General features: G+C 45.9%; 3 protein-coding genes across 8 annotated transcripts; 1 reads left to right on the top strand and 2 right to left on the bottom strand.

The window, feature by feature from the left end:
- Nucleotides 1–1,287: 1,287 nt before the first annotated feature.
- On the bottom strand, nucleotides 1,288–9,500 carry LOC104359332 (protein SCO1 homolog, mitochondrial). Of its 2 annotated transcripts, none has more exons than XM_042802579.1 (6): nucleotides 9,343–9,500; nucleotides 9,124–9,217; nucleotides 8,094–8,291; nucleotides 7,075–7,167; nucleotides 6,846–6,961; nucleotides 1,288–2,836 (listed from the first exon to the last, which is right to left on the bottom strand). In XM_042802579.1, the coding sequence occupies exons 1-6, from the start codon at nucleotides 9,496–9,498 to the stop codon at nucleotides 2,708–2,710; spliced, it is 786 nt and encodes a 261-aa protein (XP_042658513.1). In that variant the 5' UTR covers nucleotides 9,499–9,500; the 3' UTR covers nucleotides 1,288–2,707. The 2 variants fall into 2 exon arrangements, with proteins under 2 accessions (XP_042658513.1, XP_032847977.2); XM_032992086.2 differs by having other exon boundaries at nucleotides 9,124–9,214.
- A 25-nt stretch (nucleotides 9,501–9,525) lies between these two features.
- Nucleotides 9,526–11,534, top strand: ADPRM (ADP-ribose/CDP-alcohol diphosphatase, manganese dependent). 3 transcript variants are annotated; one of them, XM_042802578.1, is made up of 3 exons: nucleotides 9,526–10,111; nucleotides 10,629–10,745; nucleotides 10,997–11,534. In XM_042802578.1, the coding sequence occupies exons 1-3, from the start codon at nucleotides 9,559–9,561 to the stop codon at nucleotides 11,281–11,283; spliced, it is 957 nt and encodes a 318-aa protein (XP_042658512.1). In that variant the 5' UTR covers nucleotides 9,526–9,558; the 3' UTR covers nucleotides 11,284–11,534. The 3 variants fall into 3 exon arrangements, with proteins under 3 accessions (XP_042658512.1, XP_032847999.2, XP_042658511.1); XM_032992108.2 differs by having other exon boundaries at nucleotides 9,544–10,111; nucleotides 11,108–11,534; XM_042802577.1 differs by lacking the exon at nucleotides 10,629–10,745 and having other exon boundaries at nucleotides 9,544–10,111.
- Nucleotides 11,535–11,684: 150 nt separating this feature from the next.
- On the bottom strand, nucleotides 11,685–18,425 carry TMEM220 (transmembrane protein 220). 3 transcript variants are annotated; one of them, XM_042802582.1, is made up of 6 exons: nucleotides 18,318–18,425; nucleotides 18,134–18,163; nucleotides 16,995–17,055; nucleotides 14,914–15,037; nucleotides 14,367–14,426; nucleotides 11,685–12,105 (listed from the first exon to the last, which is right to left on the bottom strand). In XM_042802582.1, the coding sequence occupies exons 1-6, from the start codon at nucleotides 18,417–18,419 to the stop codon at nucleotides 12,036–12,038; spliced, it is 447 nt and encodes a 148-aa protein (XP_042658516.1). In that variant the 5' UTR covers nucleotides 18,420–18,425; the 3' UTR covers nucleotides 11,685–12,035. The 3 variants fall into 3 exon arrangements, with proteins under 3 accessions (XP_042658516.1, XP_042658514.1, XP_042658515.1); XM_042802580.1 differs by lacking the exon at nucleotides 11,685–12,105 and adding an exon at nucleotides 13,339–13,510; XM_042802581.1 differs by lacking the exons at nucleotides 11,685–12,105; nucleotides 18,134–18,163 and adding an exon at nucleotides 13,339–13,510.
- Between the last annotated feature and the right edge of the window lie 6,241 nt (nucleotides 18,426–24,666).

Raw genomic sequence — 24,666 nt, 5'->3', positions numbered from 1 at the left:
CCTTTCAGAAGACAGATATGGCTGAAAAACATGTATTCTGTCTTTTCAGTCGCTAAAGATTAAAATTACAGAATTAAAATTCATCTTTTCTCCAGAGTATATTAAGTGCTTTGGAGAAATCAAGACAAGCACAAATAGACTTTAAAGAGGCAAGTATCCTCCCAGATCAGCTGCTTCATTTCTTAGTCACATTCCCACCAGGTCTTCTACATCAGCATTTTCAAGAAACACAGAACAGAAAGGAATGGACTCTTTAATACAGAAGAAGCAGCGAGACAGGCAGGACAATTCCCACACACCTCCTGCCCCCAGATAAAATATTCAGATTATTTCTGACTTTTTTTTTAAAAAGAAAAAAAGAAGTATTTCCCCAATGCAAACAAGGTAGATAAGAACTTGGGGATTTATAGCACATGAGAGGGCATTATAAAAAGCTGCACAGGCCTGCACTTCTAAACACTGTCTCCACAAGCAGTACTCACTGCTAGTTGCTGTTCATTACCAGTTAATATGCACTTGTCCACTACATAGTGACCCTTTGAATGGCCAGTGTTGAGCCACTGACACCAATAAGGAGGTGGTATTTCAATGTTGCTTTCATCACAAGAGTGGATAAATATCATTTATCGCCTTCTATATCCTAATGCACTGTATTGCATAAGTCACCCTCAAAACAATTGCATCAGAAGTTCAAAGAGGAGGTGATGCTCCCTGGTAAACTTCATGATGAAAATAAGGAAACATACATACACACTTAACAGGAGCAGGGAGGCTCAGAGCACTGAGTCCAGTCTCAACAAGATACATTTAATTGAAACACAGAAGCACGGTTTGGAAGGGAGCTCCAGAGGTCTCCAGTCCAGCTTCCCACAGTACTACCACCAGCAGGTCAAGTCTTGTTTCAAACTTAAAGTCTTGTTTCAAAATGAACTGGTGCACAGTCAACCAGACTAAGAAATGCAGAGCTAACAGGCACCAAAAGTCAGCTCTGTAAGGAAAGTTTGGGAAATAAATTACCTCCAGGATTGTGGGGAAAAATCAAAGGTGAGGAAAGGCTCTTTAGAAACAATGCTGACACAACCACTCCATGAAAATAAAATCATTATTGCCAGTGTGTCAGTTAACACAGACACACTAATATTATTGATAACACCTTGGATGTGACACAGCCTCTAACTGATAGAAGACTTAGTGTGAAATTTCCTTTGGAAGCCACTACTATTACCTACTGCAATCAAGCCAGCCTGTACAAGGAGAAAAAAAAAAAAAAAAACAAAACAAACTTACTTCCTTTTCCAGCTGTGAGTTTAATTCTACTAAAACACTTCTTAAAAACTCCCACTGGAAATTGATACGGTCTTCCTTGACAGAGCTTTATCAGAAGAGTGCAGTCTTAGACTTACTCTACCACAGTAACTTTCCCGATACGCTCAGGAGGTCACCATAGGATAGGGCAGCTGATGTGGACCTACACTGCTTTATCATAACTGCTCTAAAACAGGTTAAGTTTACTGTTTTTCAGGATTTTTGAAAGACAGAAATTTACCATAGACACTGCACCTTCACTTGGACAGGAATGTTCTCCCCCAACCACCACACTCAAAAGAACGCCAGTGCTACCAGCAGGAATACTTGTGTCCAGTGTGAAACACTCTGGGACTTGCACCAAGAACTTCTGTTTTGTCTCCTGTGAGCCATTCTCTGTGCTTCAGCTACCTTAAAAAAGCACATTCAGCTTATGGTTTGCACTACTACAGATAAACACTACTTTCTGAAAAGAGATAAAACAGAGCAAGAACAGGAAACTTGGCTAGTATACAAAGTTCTGATGATATTCTATTCAAATCTAACTAAGGAAAAAAAAAAAGTATATTACTTATACAAAACAACCTTTGTTTTCAAATGCTGCGCTGCATAAAATTTATCTGATTAACAGCCCTATGCATGGACACAGACCCCCTTCATCCTCCCGACTTCACTATTCAGCATAGAACAATCAGGCCAACTGTGCATAAAATCATTTATATCAGAAGAAAAATCCATTCGCAACCATTACTCATTTCCTTGTAAGTTAACAGCGTTCACCTGGAAAAATCACCAAGAAAAACAACATTTAATTTCTGCATTCAAATGAAGAAGAGATCAGGCACACTAAAGGGCTGGTCCCCTGTGTGGAAGCTGCTGACACTTTCAGTGCTCTTTATCAAATTTAAGAAGGTGAAGAAGTACTCTTAAGGCTCTCCTGCTTAGAATATTGTAACTGCCTCTCCCAGAAGGCAAAACAGTGCAGAAAAAAAGAGGGTAAGGGTCCTCTGAGAATGCCATGACTCACATTGCTTTTCATCAAGTAATCCTCCTGCAGTGACTGTCCTTCACAGATGTCTTGCCAAGATATAGCAATTTTTACCAGTGATACACACATTGTTCCCAAATTAAGTGCTTTCCATTTTCTGCTCTCACCAGTGTTTCACAAGTCCCACATTTCATTCTGTAGCCTAGACCTTGCTGCAAATAATATTTATGGGGAAGGCTCTATAGAGATTTTTGATAATGGTGTTCTGCAGACATATGGTTGCCTTTCTCATCTGGAAGAAAGGAGGCATGAGGTGACAGGATGTTACAGTTTATGCTTCTGCTTTAATTCCATTGTCCAGTTCCAGCCAAACCTACAGATGATGTCCAGAACAATCTCTGAACACTTTGTGTTTTAGGATCTGTATTTTCTCATGTGTGCAGCAATGGAAGCAGAAATCTCAGTGCTCCTCTTATTCTGGCCATAATAGTCCACAAAGTCACCATCTGGCCCAAGGAGGTACATTATTATTGTGTGATCCACCTGCAAGAGAGCACATCGTGGATTGGTAAAAAAGATCATAGAATCACAGAATCATGTAACACCAGGTTGGAAAAGTCCTCAAGGATCATCTCGTCCAACCTTTCTCAGCAAAAGCATGGTCTAGACAAGATTGCCCAGCACCCCATCTAGCCAAATCTTTTTAAGTGTCCAATGTTGGGGAATCCACCACTTCCCTGGGGAGATTATTCCAATGGCCGATTGTTTGTGCTGTGAAAAATTTTCTTCTTGGTCCAACTGGAATCTCCCCAGGAGTAACTTGTACCCATTACACCTTGTCTTTTACATGTCACTCCTTGTAAAAAGGGAGTCTCCATTTGCTTTGTAGCTACCCGTTAAATACTGGAACATCCTGCACACCTCTCAAAGTCAGTAGCAACAGTGTCCCATTCAGCCTTTGGTTCAGCTGTCTGACAAGGCTTCTCACCAAGAAGCTAAAGCAAGATGAGGAAAACCTCAGCGTCATCTCAGCAACCTCTTTTTAGTTTACCCAAGAAAATAAAGAGAGAAAACCAGCTGTATACTCAGAATGTGCAAATGAATACTTCAAGCAGACAAGTCTTCCCTAAGCTGTGGGAACCCCTTCTGCAGCACAGACAAGGCTGGGGCAAGCTTGCAGTTTAATGGTCTTTCCCACTGAATTTTCCCAGTTTCTCTCTACTTCTCATGATGCTCCATGACCCTTACAAGGTATTCAAACTCCTGCTGCTAATATGATGTAAATCCAATATAAAACACAAGTACTTCGTTAAATCAAGTTCGCTGTCAGTGCAAACAATGGGACCAAGAGCATCACTGGGATACAGGAGTTGCACATAGAGGAGCTGGAGCAAAGTGAAATACATGTGCTGGGAGGGGGCTCCCTCTGCTGTCTGAACTGAAAAACTTAAAAAACATTCAAAGTAACAATTATTTAAATGTTCAATGTATTCCAATTTGATTTATGTAAAAATTAACTGCATTGTAAATTTATTTTAAATGTTATAGCAAGTACTGTCTGCATCTAACTGACAACATTTTTATGAACAGAGAGAAAATATTGAAAATGGAGGCCATGAATCTGTAATTGCCCAAGCGACTACATCATCTCACTGCCACTGGAGAAAAAGGAACTGAAATGTACTTACGCCCTGAGAACAACACTGTGTTTGAAATTAAAACCGAAAAAAATAAAAAAATAACATAAACATTTTCAGTACCACAAGGTAAAAGGATGCATTAAATTAATGGCATTTCTGTCATTGAAAGGATGTTTCTCAAAATTTTACTGAAGCAGGTTTAATTCAGATATTTTACTCCAATTTCAAATTTGCAATATAAGACCACAAAATCAAGTTATAGGAGACAATTTATTTTAAGGTATCTGAATCACACTTTAGATCTTTCAGCTGCAAGATAGCCCCCCAAAAAAGCAACATCAGGTAGCCTGCTCAGAGCATCTTAACTCCCAGCCTATGGAAGATTAAATACAGTCAGGATTGAATGCAGTTTGTGTGCAGAAGACCACTGTTTCTCAAGGTGTGCCTGAAGCCTGCACTGTTCCCACTGTATGCACAAGATCATCATTGAAATTGGAAGTTCTGGTATTGAGAATTATAAAATTGAGATTATTAAGTAGAAACTAGTAACATTCAAGTAATACTTGAAAAATTCAATCAGATGTTTAGAAATTATTTCTCAATGCTCATCTCAATGTTCTTTTCAAGTCAAAACAAGCAGCAGTTTAATTGGCTGTAGTGGACCTCTTCCCCACCTCCCAGCAGCTTGCAGAGGAGATAGAACCTGAACAACCATCAGTCTTAATAAGCAAATGGCACAACAGGTCCATGCAAGACAAAATGAAGAAGAAAAACCTTACTAGAAGAAATGAGAGTAGTAATTACCTGGATAAGTCTCAGGTAGGCACAAAACCAGGCTCATGCTCTCCCTTCCAGGTCTGCTGTTGCTGCTATCCCCTCTTTCCATTTTGTTTCAGAGATCTGTGTCCTCTGGTCTTTCTGCCCTGAGCACATAAAACTCACTGCCTCTCAAAACCAAGAGGGTATCACAAATCCTGAAGAGATGCAGGTATACTCTTCCTCCTTGGTACCATGTCTAGGGCTCCCAAGCTGATCTCCTTCCAGTTCACTGGCCTTTCTTCCTCACTGCCCTACCCTTCTCTGAGACTCACAGCCCTAGCACAAACCAGCAGTACTCTCCCTGGATCCTGAATCGCTCCTCCTTCACTACATCTGTAGCCACATTCTCCAGTTCGATGTCACTCTCCAGCCTCCCTTGAAGCTACTGTCATCTAGAGTTACTTTCCTTGGCCAAACCCCTGTGCTTTCTCTTCATGGCCATGCCAGAATCCAGGTGTGGTTTACTTCATAAGGAGCAGTACACTTTCAGCTTTTCTGGCCTCCTTCCATTATCTCTCATTAACTTCAGTTCACTCATTTATTATCAGATTCTACTGGGTTTTTTTGTCTCCTGAGCAGGCATCCTTTGTCAATCCTATTCCTACAATGTATTCTTGCATTTCCACCAGCCCACTTTTATAACTCTGACTTTAAACAGTTTCTTTAGACTGATACTAGACTGATTTAAATCGCTGTTGAATTTCTCCAGCAAGCTTCTCTCCTCCATTCAAATACAGTATCTTAGACACAGACTTGTGTAGCCATTGAGTTGCCACTTTAAACAAAAACAAGTTCTTGATCTCTCACTTCACACCCGTTTTAGTAATGTAGAGCAGTGCACATCACCAATGTGATTCCATCTTCTCTTTACTGAGATCATGTGCTGCTCTTGCTGTTTCTTTCTATGCACCACTTTTTTTTGTCCACATGGATAATTAATTTGCTGCAGTCAGGTGGTTTTCAAAAACAGATTAAGAATAGACAATACTGGATTAGGCCAAAACCAGTCTTCCTCAGCATCCTACCTCAAATAGTGGCCAACAATGGTTGCTTTAAAAAAAAAAAAAAAAAAAGAGTATAAAACCAGCACCAAAACCATGCTATCTTCCTCTACTACTTCCCAGTTTCCAAACATTTTTAGCTTATGGGCTTCCTCAACTAGGCAAGCGTTCTGTGCGTTTCACAATCCTCAACAGATTGTTTTTTCCAAAGACTAACAAGTTTCTCCATGAACTTCTACCATTTGCATCTGTAGCGAGGGATTCTCATGTGCTCACTGCAACAAGAACCATCACCTTTCCTTTTGAATCTGATTTTAGCTTTCTCTGATGCATTTAGTTCTTGTAATGAAGATCAGATAACTTGTATCCTCACTTGTCGTATCACTTGTACCTACTTTACTCTTCCAGTCTGCTCAGGATGTGGCAAGTCAGGAAGACCATGGCAGCAGCTCTGAGCCCTACAACCAGTCCTATTCGCTACCAGAGAGTAAGATTTTGACTACCCAGTTTAGCCTCACTTAAGCCTCAGTTTCCCCCTTCACATTATTATTCTATTTTATTCCCACTTAATTTAGCATTAACTTGCTCTCTCTTCCAGGTCGTTTGTCACAGGAAAGATCCCCATGGTATCTGCAGGCTGACTTTGCATTATTCAAGTCTCCTGACAGGAAGACCCAGCTCCTTGGTATCTGTTTGGCAGGGAATGAGTTGTGATTACCTCTCATTTCTCCCTCTTTCTATTGCCTTAATTTCCCAGTTCTGTTTTCACTTCAGAGCACATAGGAATACAGCCAGACAAAAACATTACATGACAGAAAAAGTTCAAATTACTGCCAAGCTTGCTAGCTCACATGCTACTCTGTAGCCTGGGATTGCACATTTCTAGAACATGCTTCAGTGAGGTTCTGAGCTTGCAGGAAGGCACTGCAATTCTGACTGAGACCTCTAAAACACAGCTCAACACATCGGTGCAATGGGGCTCTACCATGTAAGGCTTCAGTAGAGATTGCAACAGCTGTCTTCTGATTTTAAAATCTATATGCTGCTGTTATCCAAAGACTTTCATTAGGCAAAGGCCCTACATTTACTTACTATGTAATCACTGTCTTCATCTTTGGGACCTTCACTGTAATACACACGGTAAGCTTTGGCCACTTGGTCAATCTGTACCTTGTTACCAGTCAATCCGATCAGCTTTGGAGAAAATTCTAGATAGAAAGAAGACATTGAGACATTTTAGTGAAGAGAATCCCATCGAGAGCCTCCTTTTCAGTGCTCCATATTACATGCTATAAGACAGCAAGGAAGGAAACAGTAATACCTTTAACATATCTGGCAATGGCTTCTTCATTGTCCCTCTCAGGATCAATGGTGATGAAGAGTGGAGTCAAATTAGGCAAAGATGGGATTCTATCTGTGACATTAACAATTATTATTTTTCTTAGAAGACTAAAAATCATTTCTCACCTCCCTTTAAAAAAGCTCACAGCCAACCTACCGTAACATCAATCCAAACCCACCCTAAGTGACAAAAATGGCCATTTTGTGCAGCTTAATTTATGTAATTTGTGAATGAAGCAAATGCCATGAAATCCAAAGCTCTATGCTTGTGCCAGGTGCAGCTACTCTTCCAGCCTCCCAGCGGGTGACCCTGCCCTGCTCAGGAGAGATGACAAATTGACTCTGATGCAGAAAATGAGTGATGCATTTATCATTTCAATACAACGAAAGCACATCTGTGATGGTGGAGCCAGAAAATACGTGAAGACACAGTTCAGGCTCTTTTTCTCATGTTCCAGCCATAGCTTTCACTGTATTTTCTTCAACTTAGTCCACCCCCCCACTTGCTTGGTTACTATTATCCCTGCTCTGTAACTCTTCAGAGCCCGAAGGATAAGAAAACCACCTCTATCACACAGCCTTCCCTCAACCTCCATTCCACAGCACAGTTACTGTTAGAAAAGACTTCCACAGAGATCTGTTCTCAGAATTAATAAAACAGAGAGAAAAAAACCCTAATACACTCCACAACCACTTCTTGGCAAAAATACAATGCAATGGAACCGCTCCTTGTAACCTGCCACCATCACGTTTGATTACCAAGTCCCCTGTTACAGAAAGATCAATGCTGTCATTCTCTATATTATAATCAGATCCTAGTGACAGGCAGGTTGATGTATGTATCACTTAGCAATTAATTCAACTACTGAATAGTGGTCAACAGCGCTTTTTTTAAAAAAAAAAAAAAAAGATGATCAGTTATTACCATTTGCAGTATTTTACCACAATAAACCTGGACCTCCCATAAAAAGGACCACTATGCCAACCGAATTCCCATACCAATTTCTTCTACCACTTCAATCATTTTCTCCAGTTCGTCAGGACAGATGTCAGGGCAGTGTGTGAAGCCGAAGTAGATCAGCACCCACTGGCCGATGTAGTCCTCGCTGGTCTTGGGCTGCCCCTCATGGTTGACAAGTGAGAAGGGCCCTCCTAGCAGCGGTTTCCCAATGCCTCGGTTTCGTTCCTTCTCCAGCTCTACAAAAAAACAAGAGGGGATCAAACACATCCATGCTGTAACCCACACTGCTTCCCAAATGAGCCTCAAAAGCAGCTGAGAGTCAGGCAACCTCTCAGAGTCACAGCCCAGGATGTTGAATCCTCAAGATCTACTAACGCCATTGTGTAAAAGCTCAATCCGGACAAGAACTCCAAAAAGCATTCCATTTTGGGCAAAATCAAATATATCAATAAAGTCCTTTGAAACACAATAATCTCCTTCATTGTGATCCGACAGCATTTTTATTAAATTAAAAAAAAAAAAAAAAACAGACAAAAAAAGACAGGTACTTGGCTTGGTATGAAACAGAAAAATTAGCATCCTTTGCAAACTGAACATATTGTAAAAGCTGTAAGACCTCTGATTTTCAACATCAGAAACATGAAAAAAAACGCATGGGCAGTTGCAGCTGGAAAAGGAAACACGATGCTACTACAAGAGGTGCTACACAAAGCGAAACCTACGTGCACAAGAAAGCCCCACCTCCCCCTCTGTGCCGCATCGAGTGGCAGCAGCATGCATAACGAAATGCAATTATTCTGAAAATCTTAAAAGCATATATAAGAATTTGAAAACGCTTAACCTTGGAGATTTTTTTGAATTTCTGAAAATTTTCTGTGGCACTTATATACACATAGGCACAAGGCAGCACTGTGCAAAGCATGGCGTGACTCTGCGGGATGCCGAAATGGGTAAAATTCATACGGGCACAAAAAAAACGCATCATCTGAATACAGAATACGCCGCTCCTGCCGCTTCCCCCGCCCTACCCCGAGCGGGAAGGCTCCGGGCCCTCCCTCCCGCACTCACCCTCCTCCTTCCACCGCTTCACCTTCTTCATGGCGGCCAGCAGCCCTCCGCACAGCACGAAGGTGGCCGCCAGCGACCGCCACGACACCAGCTGCTGAGGAGAAGCTGTTTAGTGACTGAAAAGAGGGGGAAAGGCACGGCACGGCACGGCGCGGCCCGTCCCGCCGCCCCACGCTGCCCCGCCGAGGAGGGACGCGGCTCCTTCCCGCCCTCACTCACCCTCCTGTGCGCGCCCGCCCGCGGGCCGCTGCCCGGCGGCAGGCGGGACAGCCAGCGGCTGCCGACCGCGGGCTGCGCCGCCCCGGCCCTCGCCACAGCGCCCGCCAGCCGCCCGCACAGCGCCAGCCGCCAGCACAGCGCCGCCGCCGCCGCCATCTTCTCGCCCCCCGCTTCCGCGCCCGCCCCTTCCGCCGCCCTCACCCGAGAGCGGCCGTCATGGAGGCGGCGCCGCTCTTCTCCTTCGGCGTTATCGCTGACATCCAGTACGCGGACGCAGAGGACGGCTACGACTTCGGCGGGAGCCGGCGGCGGTACTACCGCCACAGCCTCAGCCTGCTGCGCGACGCTGTGGAAGACTGGGCCACCGAGAGGCCGCCGCTCGCCTTCGTGCTGCAGCTGGGCGACAGCATCGATGGCCTCAATGCCCGTAGCGGCGAGGCTGAGGGCGCCCTGGGGCGAGTGCTGGCAACGCTGGGGCGACTGCCGGTGCCCGTGCATCACGCGTGGGGCAACCACGAGTTCTATAACTTCAGCCGGGCCCGCCTGGCGCACAGCGGCCTCAACAGCCGGCCCGCCGGGGCCGCGGCGGGCGGGCCGGCCGGTGACTGCCAGGCCTACCACTTCAGCCCGGCCGCGCGGTTCCGCGTCGTCGTGCTGGACGCTTACGACCTGAGCGTCTTGGGCAGGGAGCCGGACAGCATCCGCTACCGGGAGTCCCTGCGGCTGCTGCGGGAGAAGAACCCCAACGACGACCTCAACAGCCCCGCAGGTACCCGCGTCTCGACCCCGCGGCAGGGTGCGGGCGGCTAAACCGCCGCTTCCCAGAGCAGCGACGCCGCTCCCGGGGCTGGCACCTGCCCCGTCCCTGCTCACCGCCTTTCCCTCCCTGCTGTCGCTGAGAGCCAGTCACTGGGCCTCTGGGCGGGCACCGGAGACGCTCCCCCCATACCTGTCGCACTGCTCGGGTGCTTGTGGGGCGGGTTTCGGTTGTGCTGTGTGCCCTGCAGTATCGGAACAAAAGACAGCTGTGGGTGCAGCACCGACTGATGCCCACCCAGTGCCATGCCGGGGGGGAATCCAAGAATGGAAATCCTGTGCCTGAAAATACACATAATTTTCTCTTGTTTGTCCAAGGAGGCTGGAGTTTTGATCCAAGAGATGGGAAAAAAAAAAAAAAAAAAAAAGTTATGAGAGTAAACCATCTATTGTAAGCAGAGTTACATAAAACAAATAGGGGAGCCACAAGAGGTGTATGGACCTAATCCTAAACTTCTTCTTCATTGCAGGACTCAAAGAACCTCGGTTTGTAGAGTTTAACGGAGGATTTAGCCAAGCCCAGCTGGACTGGTTCAATGAAGTCCTTAAGTTCTCTGATGAAAACCAAGAAAAAGTTGTAGTTACGGGTAGGTGGATATGGGGGATATATGAAAAAAAAAAAAAAAAAAGTTACGTAGCCAGTGTTAGCTGAGGAAAACATGTAGCAGCTTTGTAGCTCCACTGAGTTAGGTACAAGTGTAACTTGAAGTAGAATAGCAGCCACCTCTCACAGTCCGGTAAGCTTTCTGTGTACAGTTAGATGTCTGAACTTAGCAGGAATGAAGGCGGAGTTTGGTTACACTTAAAGTAATTCTGCTTCTTTACCTCTCAACTGCAGGTCATCTGCCCATTCATCCAGATGCTTCAGACAGAGTTTGCCTAGCCTGGAATTATGAAGATGCCCTTTCAGTTATACACTCCCATCAGTGTGTGGTTGGCTTTCTTGCAGGACACCTGCACGATGGTGGCTATTGTTTAGACTCTCATGGAGTTCATCATCTGACTTTGGAGGGGGTTATTGAAACTCCACCAGAAAGCAGTGCCTTTGGAACTATTTATGTCTATGAAGATAAAATGATACTAAAGGGAAGGGGCAGAATTTCAGACAGAGTTATGCATTTCTGAAAATGGTAAACAAATACAAATTGCTCTTCAGGATGAACTCGGACAAAAAAGCAGGGGATTCACATTATTATGTGTTTGTAGAAAGATGTGCATGGCTGATCCTTATAGCTTTACCTCAAAAAATTTTCTCTTGGATACAGAATTTTAGAAATTATTTTAAGAAAACAAACCTAGTTTCTTTGTGGAGAATAGCGAAGGCCAGTAACCATGTTTGAAATAAATATACTTGAATGCAGAATGCTGAGCTGAAACACCCAGTGCTGACCATATTTCTACTTACTGTGAAAAAATGCAAACCATATTATGAATATTGTCAAAAAAAAAGCTGCTGTTATATATCAGTCAGAACATGCAGAATTGTACCTGCCCAGCCGCATTTCAATTTCTGTTGTTGGTAGGGGTTTTTTTTTGTTTTGTTTCGTTTTTTTTTTAATTTTTCTGGAACATCATAGTCAGTAATGTCTCATGTCTGGTAAAATTAGTCCACCCTGTAGCCTAACGCAGTCTTCTTAACATTGCTTCAAAAGACTAAAGTAATCTTCAAGAAAAGCTAAGCCCAGGGGAAATGGAGATCATGTAATGCTGCAGATAAACCCGCTGGGACCTACATGTGCACAGCTGTATTAGCCTGCAGCAGTACTGAGCTGCTGACATGGAAGGATCATGTAGCTGTGCTGCATCTGGACCTGTTCTGGCTCTCTCCCAGCCAGCTTGTGTGTCCAGTGTATTCACATGTGCTTCCTTCTTCAGGATTAGTAATGGTGGAACATGCTTACTGTCACTGGGCTGCTGCGTGGGTTCTGCTTTCCAGGAAGAGAAATTCTGTGAAAAGCAGAATTGTGATTGTGAGCACATCTGCTGGTAGCAGTCTTGAGTACACATCTCAGAAAAGATACAGAAGCTTTAATTGAATTATCTGTATAAAAATACTATTTATGACGCTGTAAAACTAGTAATTTTCAGATAAAGATAACAGCAAAAATACTTATTCTGATATATTCTACACACAATTTTAGCATAGAAATGTTGTCCCAAAAATATGGGTTGTTTTACTCGGTGTGCAGTGAGCCAAAAAACACACGGAGTTGGTATATTTGTTTAATCCATATCTGTGCAGAGATGGGTGCTAGGTGGTAATTCCACAAAGCTAGCACCCCTTGGTTAGCACCCGGTAAGCATTTATACAGCACAAGTGACAGTTATTAGTAGTTTTTACTGATAAATTTGGCTACCCTCATTCTCATTGGTCCTTGAGAGGTCTCATCTCTATTTAAACTCACAGTAGTCTCTTTTTTAATCATACATTCAGTGAGGAAGGGGCTTTTTTCTTGGTGGGGTCCATTTCAGGACTTGAGCAAGGGTCCCTTCCATGTTAATGATGAAAGCTCACTCATAGTTCAGGTAGTTATCTCCTTGGTTTTATCAGCAGCTTGTGTTCCTATGCACTTATCTTGGTATTTCCCTGCTTGATGGCGTTAAGGTGTTAGCCCTCACCCTTATCTCCGTATTTTCTTGTTTAATTACAGTGCTGCTTCTTCAGCATCACTCTGTCAGCTTTAGCAGTTCCTTTATCAATTGCTGTTGTTCTTTCACAATCCTCTTTTGGTTGTTTTATCAATTAAGATGTAACAAGAACAGAAATACAGATTGTTCAATTTTTCAGTTAGTCTCAATGGACTATCCAGGCAGATATCTGGAAGTTTTACAGCTATAAATACTCATTTATTGTAACAAAGTGTTTGCTTTACTTTTCCATTATGTTACAGAACAGTAGATTTTGCAAAGTACAAGGTGGTTGGAGAGTGAAAGATGCCAGGATATCCTGCATACACCATTAGAACACATATTAGATCAACAGTGCTTTGAAAATGTATGAAGAAGCCAGCTGAACAACAGTTTCCATATAAAAAGTCTCCATTCAGATTTGACAGTATTCCTCAATTTAAAAAAAAAAAAAAATAAAATTTCAAACTGCACTGCTGAAAGCAGCCAGACATTCTTGGGTCCTATCAAACTGATACTAACCTCTCATTAGGAACCAAAAGCAAAGGCAAGTAAGATCAGAATATTTATTCTATACTTTCTCCCACCCAATTAGATCACCGTTTTACAGTGTGTTGGCCAAGATGCTCGCATGTCTTTGTTCGCATAAATGTACAGCCACAAAACAAAGGGGAAGAAGGCCACCACAATTGCAGCAGTCAAGTGAACTCCACCCAGTCGACTCCTATAAAGAAACAAGTGCAACAGAGCTACTTCAGACTGCTATGAAACATTCACACCTGGCTGCAGGTAGAAAGACAGCAGAGAGCCTTTGGGCACTGTAATGTAGCTCCTGTGGGTGCATCAGCAGAGTCCTTTACTGGAGAGGCACCACATGCCAGCAGAAGTTTTTTCTGCCACCTCAGGTTACATAAACCAGGTGGAAAAGAAAAAAAAAAAAAAAAAAAAAGCACCCTGCTTGCCCAGAGCATCTGTGACATGCTTTCCCAGCACAAAGGTACTTTTTGGCAGATTGGGATTTTTCATGCTCCCAGATAACAGAAATTAGCAAAATTGCTGTCGCACATTTCCCTGAAGAGGCTGAATGGGAAAAATGTGGAGCCAGTGCAGCCAGGCAGCGACCCAGAGCCTTCTGCCAGCTCTGCCTGCATCACCTCCCTGCTCCAGCAGACGCAGTGGACACCTGCACAAAGACCCTCACTGGAAAGTTCTGTAAATTGGGAGCAATGGCAGAAATGGCTTTGTAGTTCATTAGCAGCTGTGGCCAACGCTCACTAGCCTGTTCGGCAGAAGGTGTGTGCTGTCCTTATGTGAAGGGAGAATGTCCCCTGCCCGTTATGGCAGGAGGAGCAGAAAAAATGTTTTGTGTAGCTGTACTGACTCTGCCACAGACTTCTCTGTGCAAGATCCTACAGGCCGTAGCACCAGATATTACTGATTAGGTATCTGAGAAGGGTCAGACAGTGACATGAAGCAGAAAAGCAAGGAGCCAAAATCAACTATGATTTTTAGAAGAAGCTAGTCACTAAACATGAACATATGAACAGATTAAAATAAAAAAAAAAGGAAACAAAACTTACTTTGCTGAACTACGACAAAGACTCATCCATATTGTAATAATCACCAGACCAAACAACTCTCTAAAAAGCCAAACAAAAATCTGATCAGAAAAATAATACAAGCAGATGGTTTTTGCCTTTAAAACAGTAGTGTCTGCTCCTTTGGAGAAGTTCAATATATTTTATTTACTATGATTATAAAGGTTGTGCTTGCCACTACAAATCTACAAACACACATGACCCAGCTGCAGAAATTCGTGCCTCCGCTTTTTGTTCCACTGCTAAACTTGTATTCCACAGCACATTTCTCTCATTAACACAGACAACCCCAACAAAATCCGACTGCCACAGTCAGGCAAGCAATCATGACTGTTCACTCTCCCTTTAGCTCTTTTGTCCAGCGAATGGCTGGTTTGGAGCACTGTGGTCCTTCCTCCTTGGATTGATTCCCCTGGACCACAGCACTCATTGCAACAGCCCAGCAAATAAAGTTTAGCAAGGTGACCACCAAAAGGAGATGGCCTGGTGTGCTGAATTCGTACAGGGGAAAATAAAAATCACTGCTTACCTGCCTTCCTCTTCATGCAAAATATTTCCTTGAGCATAAGCAAACAAAGAGCAAGCCAAGGCAATGGTCCCAACAATACAACCAGCAGAATGAAGGTCACAAAGGCTTCTCCAAACACCATTATCTGAGGAAAAAAATAGACTGTCAGCAACTGCAATGTAGCATGAAGTAAATGCTATAAATCAAAAAGCAAATGAGTTGCTAAGAGATGCCTCCAGCAAACACACACATCTTAGGCAGGAAGATGGAATTAACACCAGCATCTTTATGACCAGGGTAATCTGCTAAAAAGTGGTGTTGAAAATAAACACTAGTGGGCTTGGGGCTTGCTTTGCTAGGAATGCAACTTCTTGGCAGCAGCACCTCGATGAAAAGAGTTTTCCATTCTCTCCAGCAGACAAAACAGGCTCCAGTATTCAACATGCATGGAAAAAAAAAATAATCACAAGGCGGATTACAAATTAAAGATCTATTAAACAGAAGGAACGGCCTTTCTGGAACTCACAGCCACAACTAGACGCTCAGCATGTCCCCAGAGGGCCACCGGAGCCCATGGGAGCAAGCCCCAGCTCCCAGCCACCCGTCAGGGCACCGAGGGACCGCCACACTCCATGGACCATCTTCCCTCACACTCCCTGAGAAGCCTCTGCCTGAGGTTTTGCCTGTGATGATGAGCAACGCTGATGACGTCTCTGCCTGGGGACTGATGTTTTTAAACAGAGAAATACAGATTATGTGAAATATCTGTATGGTCCCACAGATTCTTGTGGTTTTCTATGTCCATTCCCAGGGGCTTGTGGGAGAGAGGTAAGCAAAGGGCACAGGCAGTTCTCGCTGATCTCAGCAACATTAATGGCAAAAACTGTAAAGTTAAAAGCAGTCTTTTCTGGGCACTCACCCCTCCAAGCAAGCATTAAAGATGATGTGCTGCCAAAATTCAAGAGCTCAGTGTGACCCAAGTTGTAATCGATTCCCCATTTGGCTGAATTTAGAATCTGGGTCTTCCACAGACTTGAATGGCAAAGATGCCTTGGTGAATATACATAAATGTCCAGTTATACAATAGTTGTGCTATTTTAATTTTTGTTTTCCACAGATCTTGGCACAAGTATAAAAACCTACTTGTGAGTTTAACATGAAGATTCTCTTGACCAGCCAAATGCCATTATGTTGAAGCTATACCTATCACATGAATAAACCTTCCCCGAAATGTTCAAAACCACAGGCAACCAACACTCAAGGGTTTTTTTGGCTTTGAGTGCTGCCACTTTATATGCTTAAGGTAGCCAGCATGCCGAGAGACTGCAAGTGTGTTTTGTAACAATAGCATGCACTCTTGAAGATTTTGGTTTTGGTCATAAGTGTGGTTTTAGTTTATTCAAAGTATTCATCCAGAAAAGATACAGTCACTTTGTGTACATAAAGTGTCATGATTTGAAATTTTTTTCTACTGGATGAGAATACAAAAAATTAACTATTTTCTGGAGTCCTGGGCAAAATCTAATCTGACTGATTCTCTCAAGACGTGATGTGGCATTAGTCCTCTTAGTGTACACCCTTAGAAACTCAGCCACTGCACTGAAGCCCCTAAATGTCGCCAATACGGCCCATGCGCTTTGTGGGGTAGCTGCAATACTCGATGCTGAACAAGACCTTTAGTTCTTCCAAAAGGACTGTAGAGAGCTCAACCGCTCTTCTGAGGTAGAGAAGCAAAACCACAGATTTACAACAAGGAAACAAAGTGAATTAGTGTGCTAATCTCAACATCAAAGCCAGGTTGAGAGCATGGTCCCAGGCTTGCGCTGCACTCACAGCTTTGAGCACTGGAATTGGAGTGCAAAGCTAAGCCCATGCCCGCAGCAGGCCTTTATGCAGGGGTCCTCCATTCACCTCCAGCATGTCCAACCACAAGCACTAAAATGACCAGCTTTTGTAGAAGCAGGTCCCACAGCTTTTTCCCCTCAAAAGGTAGTAGGACATATTTCCATGTGGCCTGATCTTAATCTGTGATTCAATTAAAAAAAAAAAAACTTTGGGGGGCAAAATCTGAGCAGAGACTCTTCTGCACACCAATATCATACCTGTTATTGAAGGGTTAATGCTGACAAGCAGTGTCAGGGCAGCTGGCACTAAGTAGACAACCTGTTAATGAAACATACATCTATTCTGTAGCAAAACTTAGGAAGTTAAGGAAGCAGAAGCATCCATCCACATCAAGGCTTTTTCCCTTCACAGCAGTTTGCCCGAGGCACAGAACAGCTGCCAATCCCTCTCCCCCTGGCACACCCCCGCCCTGCTGGTGCTCATCTTCACCACCACCACCCAAACCCCCGGACCATCAGCCGAGTGAGTGAGTGCCAGCCCTTGGTCCTCAGCTTCAGGGTTAGCTAGTCCCTACTGCCCAACCCGCCCGTCACAGTGGCCCCTGCACCGCATCTTGATCCCTCAGGGAAAGCCCCTACGGGAAATCCCAGCCCTGGGCCCCCCAAACCCTCCACCAGTGTTGGGTGGCTCCCCTGAGAGCAGCAGCACCCTTGGCTGCCCCAGCCCGGCTCGGCTGCTGTCAGTGGGGCTCACCCGCGCGGGGGATGTCCCCCCCACACCCCAGCAGCTCCTGCCAGACACAGAGACGTTCCCCCTCGTGCCTCAGCTCCAGGCCCTGTCCGCAGCGGGCCAGGGCCACCGGGCTGCTCGTGTGCCCGAGAAAGGGCTGGCAAAGCAAAGAGGGAAGCGGGTTTCTCTCTAGATTTGCCCTCGAGCCCGAGGAAGCCCTGCCGAGCTGAGCGGAGACTGAAGGCGGTCAAGCTGGTCACTCAAGGCAAGCAGAGGTGACAGGAGGTCGCCTGCCCAGGGTGTCTCGGGCAGAGGGCGGGAGGAACGAGGGCAGCTTGGCGCGTTCTGCGCAGGCAACCAACGCTCTGCAGAGGGCAGGTGCAAATCTGGGGTGAAATAAGGAAGATCCGGGAAGCACGGTCGGGTTTCAGCCATCGCTGCTGCAGAGAGACTCCTTTTCCAGCGCCCGCTTGCTCTCCGGCTAAAAGCAGGGAGCTGGTTTCCTCCGGCGGCCGCGGTCCGGCCCAGGCGCCGGGGCGACGGGAGCGGCGGAGCGGGGCTGCGGCCTCCGGGGGCCCCGGGGGAAGGCGGCGGCGCAGGGGAAGGGCCGCGCCCGGCGCCCGCCCCGCTCCAGCCGCCGCCGGCGCGACGGGCGGCCCCGACTCACCGTCCACAGCCCGGCGTCGGGGTCGTTCACCTGCAGCGAGGAGGCGCGCGCTGAGGCCCCGCAGCACCCGCCCCGGCCGGGGGAGCCGAGCAGAGCGGGGGCGCGGGCCGCCTGCCGCCCCCGGCCGCCCCGGCGGCCCCGGCGGCCCCGGCGGCCCCGGCGGCCCCGGCGGCCCCGGCCTCACCTGCACCGCGGCCGCCAGCCCGAAGAAGGCGGCCATGGCGAGGTTACAGAGCCGCCACAGCCGCCCCGCCATGGCCGAACCCGCCACGGCCGAACCCGCCATGGCCGCTCCGCCTCCGCCGCTGCCGGGGGGGCCGCCCCTGGGGGGGGCAGGGGGACAGCGGGGGCGCCTGGGCTGCTCAGCCAGGCTTAGTCATAGTTACTGGTTTTTAGAGAGAACTGAAAAATGCTTCTTTTCAAAATCGAGCCTAAATCCACAGTTGTGTGGTCTTAGCTACAATACGCGCATTCCCGGAGTTACAGGGTTCTCCAGTCTTTCCCCGGTTGTACCCCTGAACACGAGCCAGTTAGCACATAAACACACCATCCCTCAGCGAGCTCCTGGGGCAAGTAAGTCCACGTACACCCTGGGCTCCATGAGGAGAAGCACGCTGCAGGGAGTTATTCCCTCTTCCACCCAGTGCTGGTGCACCCACAACTTTTGGTCCTGTCCAGGGTCCTCAGTGAGGAAGGATGTGAAAGACCTGAATTAGGGTTCTGCAGATGGTGGGTTCTGCAGTATGGTCAGGAGGCCAGAGAACGTGGCCTTTGAGCAGAAGTGCACAAAGAAGAAGCAAAATCCAGTAACAATGTGTAACTACTGCCAGGAGTGTCTGCAGAGATGACTGAGCCAGATTTTCCTTGCAGGCATTAGGTGATATACCAAGGGGCAGTGGGCACAAACGGTGGCTTGGAAGGTTTTGTCTGGACTTTAGGGAAATGTCCTCATCAGGGGGGTCGTGCAGGCTGCAGTAGGTGACCCAAGCAGGCTGTGTGATCTCCATCCTTGGAGGTTTCCAAGGCTTACCTAGACAAAGCCATGGCTCACCTGGTCTGATGTGACAACCGTGCTTCAGCTGGGCTGTTGGATTCTAGACCTCCAGCCATGCCTTCACAGCAACATTTCCATGTTTCTGTGGTAGCTCATGTACCTGGAAGAGAATTAGATCTTTGACTCAGTGAATACACATGAACAAATTTGTACAGTAAAACTAGCAAGTAGTTATGGAAGAATATAAACCCTCTCAAGAGGGGCCCTGCAGTCCCTGCCTGAGCTGTTGCAGGAGTGTCCATCCCCAGCTCAGCCGCAGCCTTGCCTGTGTTTGCCCATGGAGCCTGTTGATCCAGTCCTTGATGCACGGGCTGATTTCCCAGCTTGACCTCAGACCTGCCTCATCATCGTGGATCTCACCAGCCACCACTGGGCTATGTCTGATGCTGGTTACCCCCACCAAGCCTGATCCTGACCCTGACTCATAGGTTGACCTCCCAGCTTGTCCTCAGACTTGCCTTGTCTCCAGGAATTTGTCTGGTGATCTGGACTCTCAGTTGGATCTGGCTGCAGTCCCTGGGCCAGGGCAGTGGGACGGGCATTGCCCATTCCCCGTTGGCCATGGCTTCCCTCCCAGCCCTCACTGCTCCCTGATGAGCTCCTTAACTCAGTTCAGTACGTGTGTGATGGTGGCTGGGGAGGAAAGAAAAATGCTGTCAGGCTAGCAGGGGAGGGCTGGAGTGCAGAGCCCTGGCGCAGAGGAGTTGAGGTTGAGGCGGCTGTGGAGCTGCACCGTCAATCACCGCAGTGGGCTGATGGGCGCTGGGGCACGACTGAGCCCAGGGAGCTCCTGGGGAGGGGTTGGGAGCAGCCGTGGCTGGCAGTACAGCTGCAGGACAAACCGCAAGAGGGAAGGGTGCCGGGCAGGGACCAGCTATCACTGCTGTTCTGAGGGATACCTCTGAGGTCAGGCAGGACTAAGCAAGACTAGATATTCGTTTTTCAACATAGGCAAGGCAAAATAAGGAACTACTGCAAATCCTGCAGTCTGTGTCAAAACTATGAACAGTGAGGTTTCCACTGAGTTTCTGTCCTGTCTGTCCTCATAGTCAAGAACAATCCTGTTTAGCTGCAAAGGACATTGTGAGCCCACCTCTACAGCCAACCTGCATGTGAGAGGGATTTGTGTTTGTTATAGTCAACTTTGTTGGTAAGTATGTGAAAAGATTTTTTTTTTTCTGTACTGTAGAAATAACTAATCTGACTGAGAGCTGGTATGGCAGAAAAAAAAACAGCTGTCTCCAGAAAGGCTTCCTGTTACACAGCAAGAGTGAGCACCAGCTCCAAGGATCCTTGTCACAAGCATCTTCTGTCTCCCATGGGCCATGAACAGATGTGGCAATGGTTGTCACAGTTATGCCTGGGCTTGGAAATTTGGTGATGTTGAAGAACCGTGGATGTAGGGGAGGAATAGTGAGTCAGGGATAAGAGGATTCTTATGTCTTTTCCTTGCCAAGAGATTGGGATTTAAATGGAAATTTTTGTAATGACTCAGTGGTCTAGGATTTGTTTTGTATTTAAGAAGAGATTCGGTCTTTTGTGTTGTCTGGAGAACAAAAAGGGTATTGTTCAGAAGAATAGTATTGCTTCATCATTCACTGATCATTTATGACCAAAAGCGATAATCAGTGATGAATTGAAAGTGGGCCCTTTAGAAATGTTATAGCTACCGTATCTATCAAGCCTGAATCTCTGTCAGATCATTTTTCCCACTGATTTCAGTAACAGTGTAATACAGCCCCCTCAGCCCCCAACAGAATTAGGTCTTGCTGAACCGTTATGCAGAGGACATGTGAATGTGTCCACATTTGTGGAGGGGATTAATGCTTATCTTGTGTTATTTTTAACTGAGTCTTTCCTTGAGCAGGTTAGGAGAGATGAAATTACTGCAGAGAAAGTCACGGAAAAGTAAGATCCATCTTTGTAAATGGCTGTCATTTGTTACAGCTCCACTGAGTACGCTTTATGGATCATAATAATTGTGTTATTCTGTACATTAAACAACTGCTGGCAGCTGCAGGCAGAACACCAGGCCATGTTCACGATAACTAGACCCCTCTCAACATTTAGGTTGATTCACATTCACATCCTGAAGCCCAGGAAAATTAAACCACTCTACAGGCACCCTTAAGTGTAGAACTTTCCTGTTGAGAAGCACGCTGGGAAGGGACTACAAATGCTTAAAAGAAAACTGGGAAACTGCACTCCACATGTTGTTCTTCTTTTACCAAACCCAGCTTAATACATGGATTATCAAGAGCAACAGTTCAAACGTCCCTGCAGTTTCTCAGCAGGTCCCGACGGAGCTGCACTCTCCTGCTGAGGCACCATGAACTACACCACACTCCTGGGTCAGATTTTTGAAGGAGGCAGAACCTCACTGGAGAGCACTCAGCAGTGTTTGTCTTTGTGGTGTAACCTCTGTCCCCAGTTCTTCAGTCCCTTATCCTCACCTGGGAAGGAGCAGTGCTCTAGTAATGAATCACTTCCATGCTTTGTTTCCATGTCCAGGATTGGCTTTTGAATGTATTTTCTCAGAGAAGAGAGGTATCTCAGGCTAGAGAATGGAAGTGTCAAAGATTTAAAAGTAACAGTGGTGTTAATAAAAATAAAGAGAGAAGAATGTAAGAGTCAGTGTGTCTTTCATTAGAGTAATTTATGTTATAGAAAAATAAAAGCAGAGCAGCTTTTCAGGCACACCAGCTCTTCTTTGTGTGCAAAACAAAATTATGAATTACAGACTGTTTTTTCCAACAGTATTAGCTGATCTTGCAAAAAGAAAATTCAGCTGCGATGAAGTCTGTGACTCTTTCATTTGCCTGGCCCCAAAGCCATCGCACAAACCTACACAGCCCACCTGGTTTCTGTGACACGGCTGGGCTGCTCTTTGCCACGTCACAGATGCTGGGCTGCAGGTCCGGAGGGAAGAGGCAGTAGGGTGTTTTAGAAATATAAAGGATTTTTTAATGTTTGGTGTGCTTAACTGCAAAGAAAAGGCGGAGGCCGTTCACTTTAAATCACAAGTACTTCCTACACCCCCCCCCCCCCCCGCGCCCTGCACCCAGCCTCGCCCTCTCTGCGGGGCCTCCTGCGCTACTGCTGCCTCCCGTCAGAGGGAGGCCGGGAACACCCAGTGCCCCTGAGCATCGCTGGAGTTTACTTGAAAGTCACTTCCTCAATATCAGAGAAAACGTTTTACCTCCGTATGCCTCTCTGGAGCCCGCCTCTTAGCCCGTAGAAGCCCGAGCTTATCTTCAGTTCGGCAACCCCACCTGGGAAGGACAGGCTCTCAAATGAGGGTGCTGCAGGGAGGGCCCCAGCAGCCAGGCTGCTTCCCAAGAGCCTGTACCAGGGATATTACTGAAACACTGCCGTAGTCACCCATCCCAGTGACCCGCTCCACAACAGTGCTCGTCCTTGTGGACACCGATGATGCTGCCATGAATGACCACAGATTGGTTTTGGTCGAGTCAAAACTGGTTAAGAGGCTCCAGGGGGACAGGTGAAGGGCCCGGGGGCTTTGATGTATTCCTGGCCCCAGGACCGTGACTGCAATTCGAATAGGGACATCTGGGGATAAATGTATGGTCACACAGTTGATATTGCCAAAAGGACTTTGGTTTTAATTGTCTTAACTGGTGGGTGAGGTGCCATGAGCCAGAAAGGATGGGGCCTACCTCACTGAGAAGGGGAGGAACCCCGTATTCGTTGATTTACTAACTTCAGGGGATACATGTCTAAAGTGTTCATCAGATTGGCTTCCTTCTTGTCTTTATTATAATCTCATATTAACAACCTTCTTCCTACCTTATTACTTTTATAGAGCTCACACAAATTGATCTTGCTTATGTTTTGTCAGCTACTTTATCTAATCCGAATTTAAAGACCTTCTAAATTCCCAGAAAAGTTCTGAAACAACTCGTTAAACAAAGCACTTGTATGCACCCACAGAGTACAAGGGGATGAATAACAGCCACCGTGAACTCATGAGAAACAAATGCGGACAAACCAGTTTGATGTCCTGGTATGGCACAATTTTTTAGGCATAATGTAAAAAGTAGAAGATGTCATATATGTTAACTTCAGGAAGGTTTTTACCACTGATTGTCCTGACCCTCTCTTAAGAAGGTATGACCACATGGTGAGTACAAAACTGGTGAGATAATTGTACCTCAAGTGCTAATTATCGGTGGTTGTCAAAATGGAAGGACATATTGAACAGGTTTTTTCAGGGGTCCATTCTGATGCCAGATCTTTTAATTCAGTTAACAGCCAGGATGATTAACACCCATGGGTGCCTTATTAAACCTGCAAATTACTCCAGGCTGTGAAGGACAGTAACAACAGAATTCAGCCCTAGACTGACAAATGGAAGAAATGGGCTGAAACCTATAGGTCATTATCTTTATGAACAGTGAACAACACAAATACAAGTGAGGGAACTGGGTAGATGCATTTTTTCAAAAAAGAGTCCAAGGTATAATGGAGAACAAATTGAACACCAGCAATGGAAAATACAAACAGCATCCTGGAGCATATGAGCCGGGAGGATAGCCTCCAAGACAAGCTTCAGTAATATGCCTAGCTAGGAACACTGTACTTCAGAAAATACAGGTCAACAGAAAAAAATTCAGAGGAAGTCAGTGAAGATGCTGGGAGGCACAGAAAACATGAAGAAAGGCTGAAAGAATCGAGTTGATGTAGTCTGTAGCAGAGAAAGACAGACTGAGGAGGAGAAGGGAAACTTTACAGTCATCAAATGCTTAAGAGGTCATTTCAAAGGCATCCATGGCCATAGCAAACAGGACAGGATATAAAGGATTTCAGCTCAGAAGAAAAAGCTTAAGTTAGGCTTTCAGATAACATCAGGATAGAAGTGTGCTGAAAGAGATTGGTGGCAGATAGCACAATCTCCATCAGTGGAGGTCTTTAAGAACAGGTTTCACAAACATCTGTCTGGACAGGTATTGTTGATCCTCTCAGACTGTCAGGGGGGAGTAAGGATAAACAGTATTATTTTACTTAATTGTAAACAAACCACATGCAGGTGGCACAAAATCAGAGGTAGAAGCGAGCTGTCAGCTTCTGCCAGTGTTTGCCAGCAGGCACTGGGTTTCTGCATCACACCCTGCGAGATTCCAACTTTTGACCTGCACTCTTGGTTAAGGCAGGAGGGAAGAGGAAGGAAAGTTGTGGAACTAAGCAGGGGAGTGTCTTTTGTGATAGCACCTGGACTGCACACACATCACCCACCCCAAAGTTTAACTCTCGGTATTTAAGGCCAAATTGCCAGTAAGAGCAAGTGGTTTAATAAGCATCAGGTGGCTTTGGAGCACTTGTAAAAAAAGCTAGAAGCCTGAAGAGGAGCAGGGAAACCACTCTTCACTCTTTTCTTTGGAAGCTGTTTCTAGCTGAAAGCTTTTACTTTGGTTCCTACCTAAGCTTTGTCATAGCTGTATCGCTGCTGTGCTTGGCTGTG

Source organism: Tyto alba, unplaced genomic scaffold, assembly GCF_018691265.1.
Source record: "Tyto alba isolate M040663 unplaced genomic scaffold, T.alba_DEE_v4.0 Super-Scaffold_39, whole genome shotgun sequence".
Taxonomy (NCBI): Eukaryota; Metazoa; Chordata; class Aves; order Strigiformes; family Tytonidae; genus Tyto; species Tyto alba.
Note: the sequence above shows the minus strand (reverse complement) of the source record. Positions and strands in the feature narration are given on the sequence as shown.

Bases quoted from the DNA above. Each gene is read 5' to 3' on its own strand.
- TMEM220 (XM_042802580.1), bottom strand. From the start codon at position 18,419: ATGGCGGGTTCGGCCGTGGCGGGTTCGGCCATGGCGGGGCGGCTGTGG. The intron at 17,056-18,133 runs GTGAGTCGGGGC...TTTCATTAACAG, and splicing joins CCGACGCCGGGCTGTGGACG to GTTGTCTACTTAGTGCCAGC. The intron at 15,038-16,994 runs GTATGATATTGG...TTTTTTCCTCAG, and splicing joins CATTAACCCTTCAATAACAG to ATAATGGTGTTTGGAGAAGC.
- LOC104359332 (XM_042802579.1), bottom strand. From the start codon at position 9,498: ATGGCGGCGGCGGCGGCGCTGTGCTGGCGGCTGGCGCTGTGCGGGCGG. The intron at 8,292-9,123 runs GTGAGTGCGGGA...GTTTTTTTGTAG, and splicing joins GAAGCGGTGGAAGGAGGAGG to AGCTGGAGAAGGAACGAAAC. The intron at 7,168-8,093 runs GTATGGGAATTC...TTAATGTCACAG, and splicing joins TGAAGTGGTAGAAGAAATTG to ATAGAATCCCATCTTTGCCT.
- ADPRM (XM_042802578.1), top strand. From the start codon at position 9,559: ATGGAGGCGGCGCCGCTCTTCTCCTTCGGCGTTATCGCTGACATCCAG. The intron at 10,112-10,628 runs GTACCCGCGTCT...TCTTCATTGCAG, and splicing joins CGACCTCAACAGCCCCGCAG to GACTCAAAGAACCTCGGTTT. The intron at 10,746-10,996 runs GTAGGTGGATAT...TCTCAACTGCAG, and splicing joins AGAAAAAGTTGTAGTTACGG to GTCATCTGCCCATTCATCCA.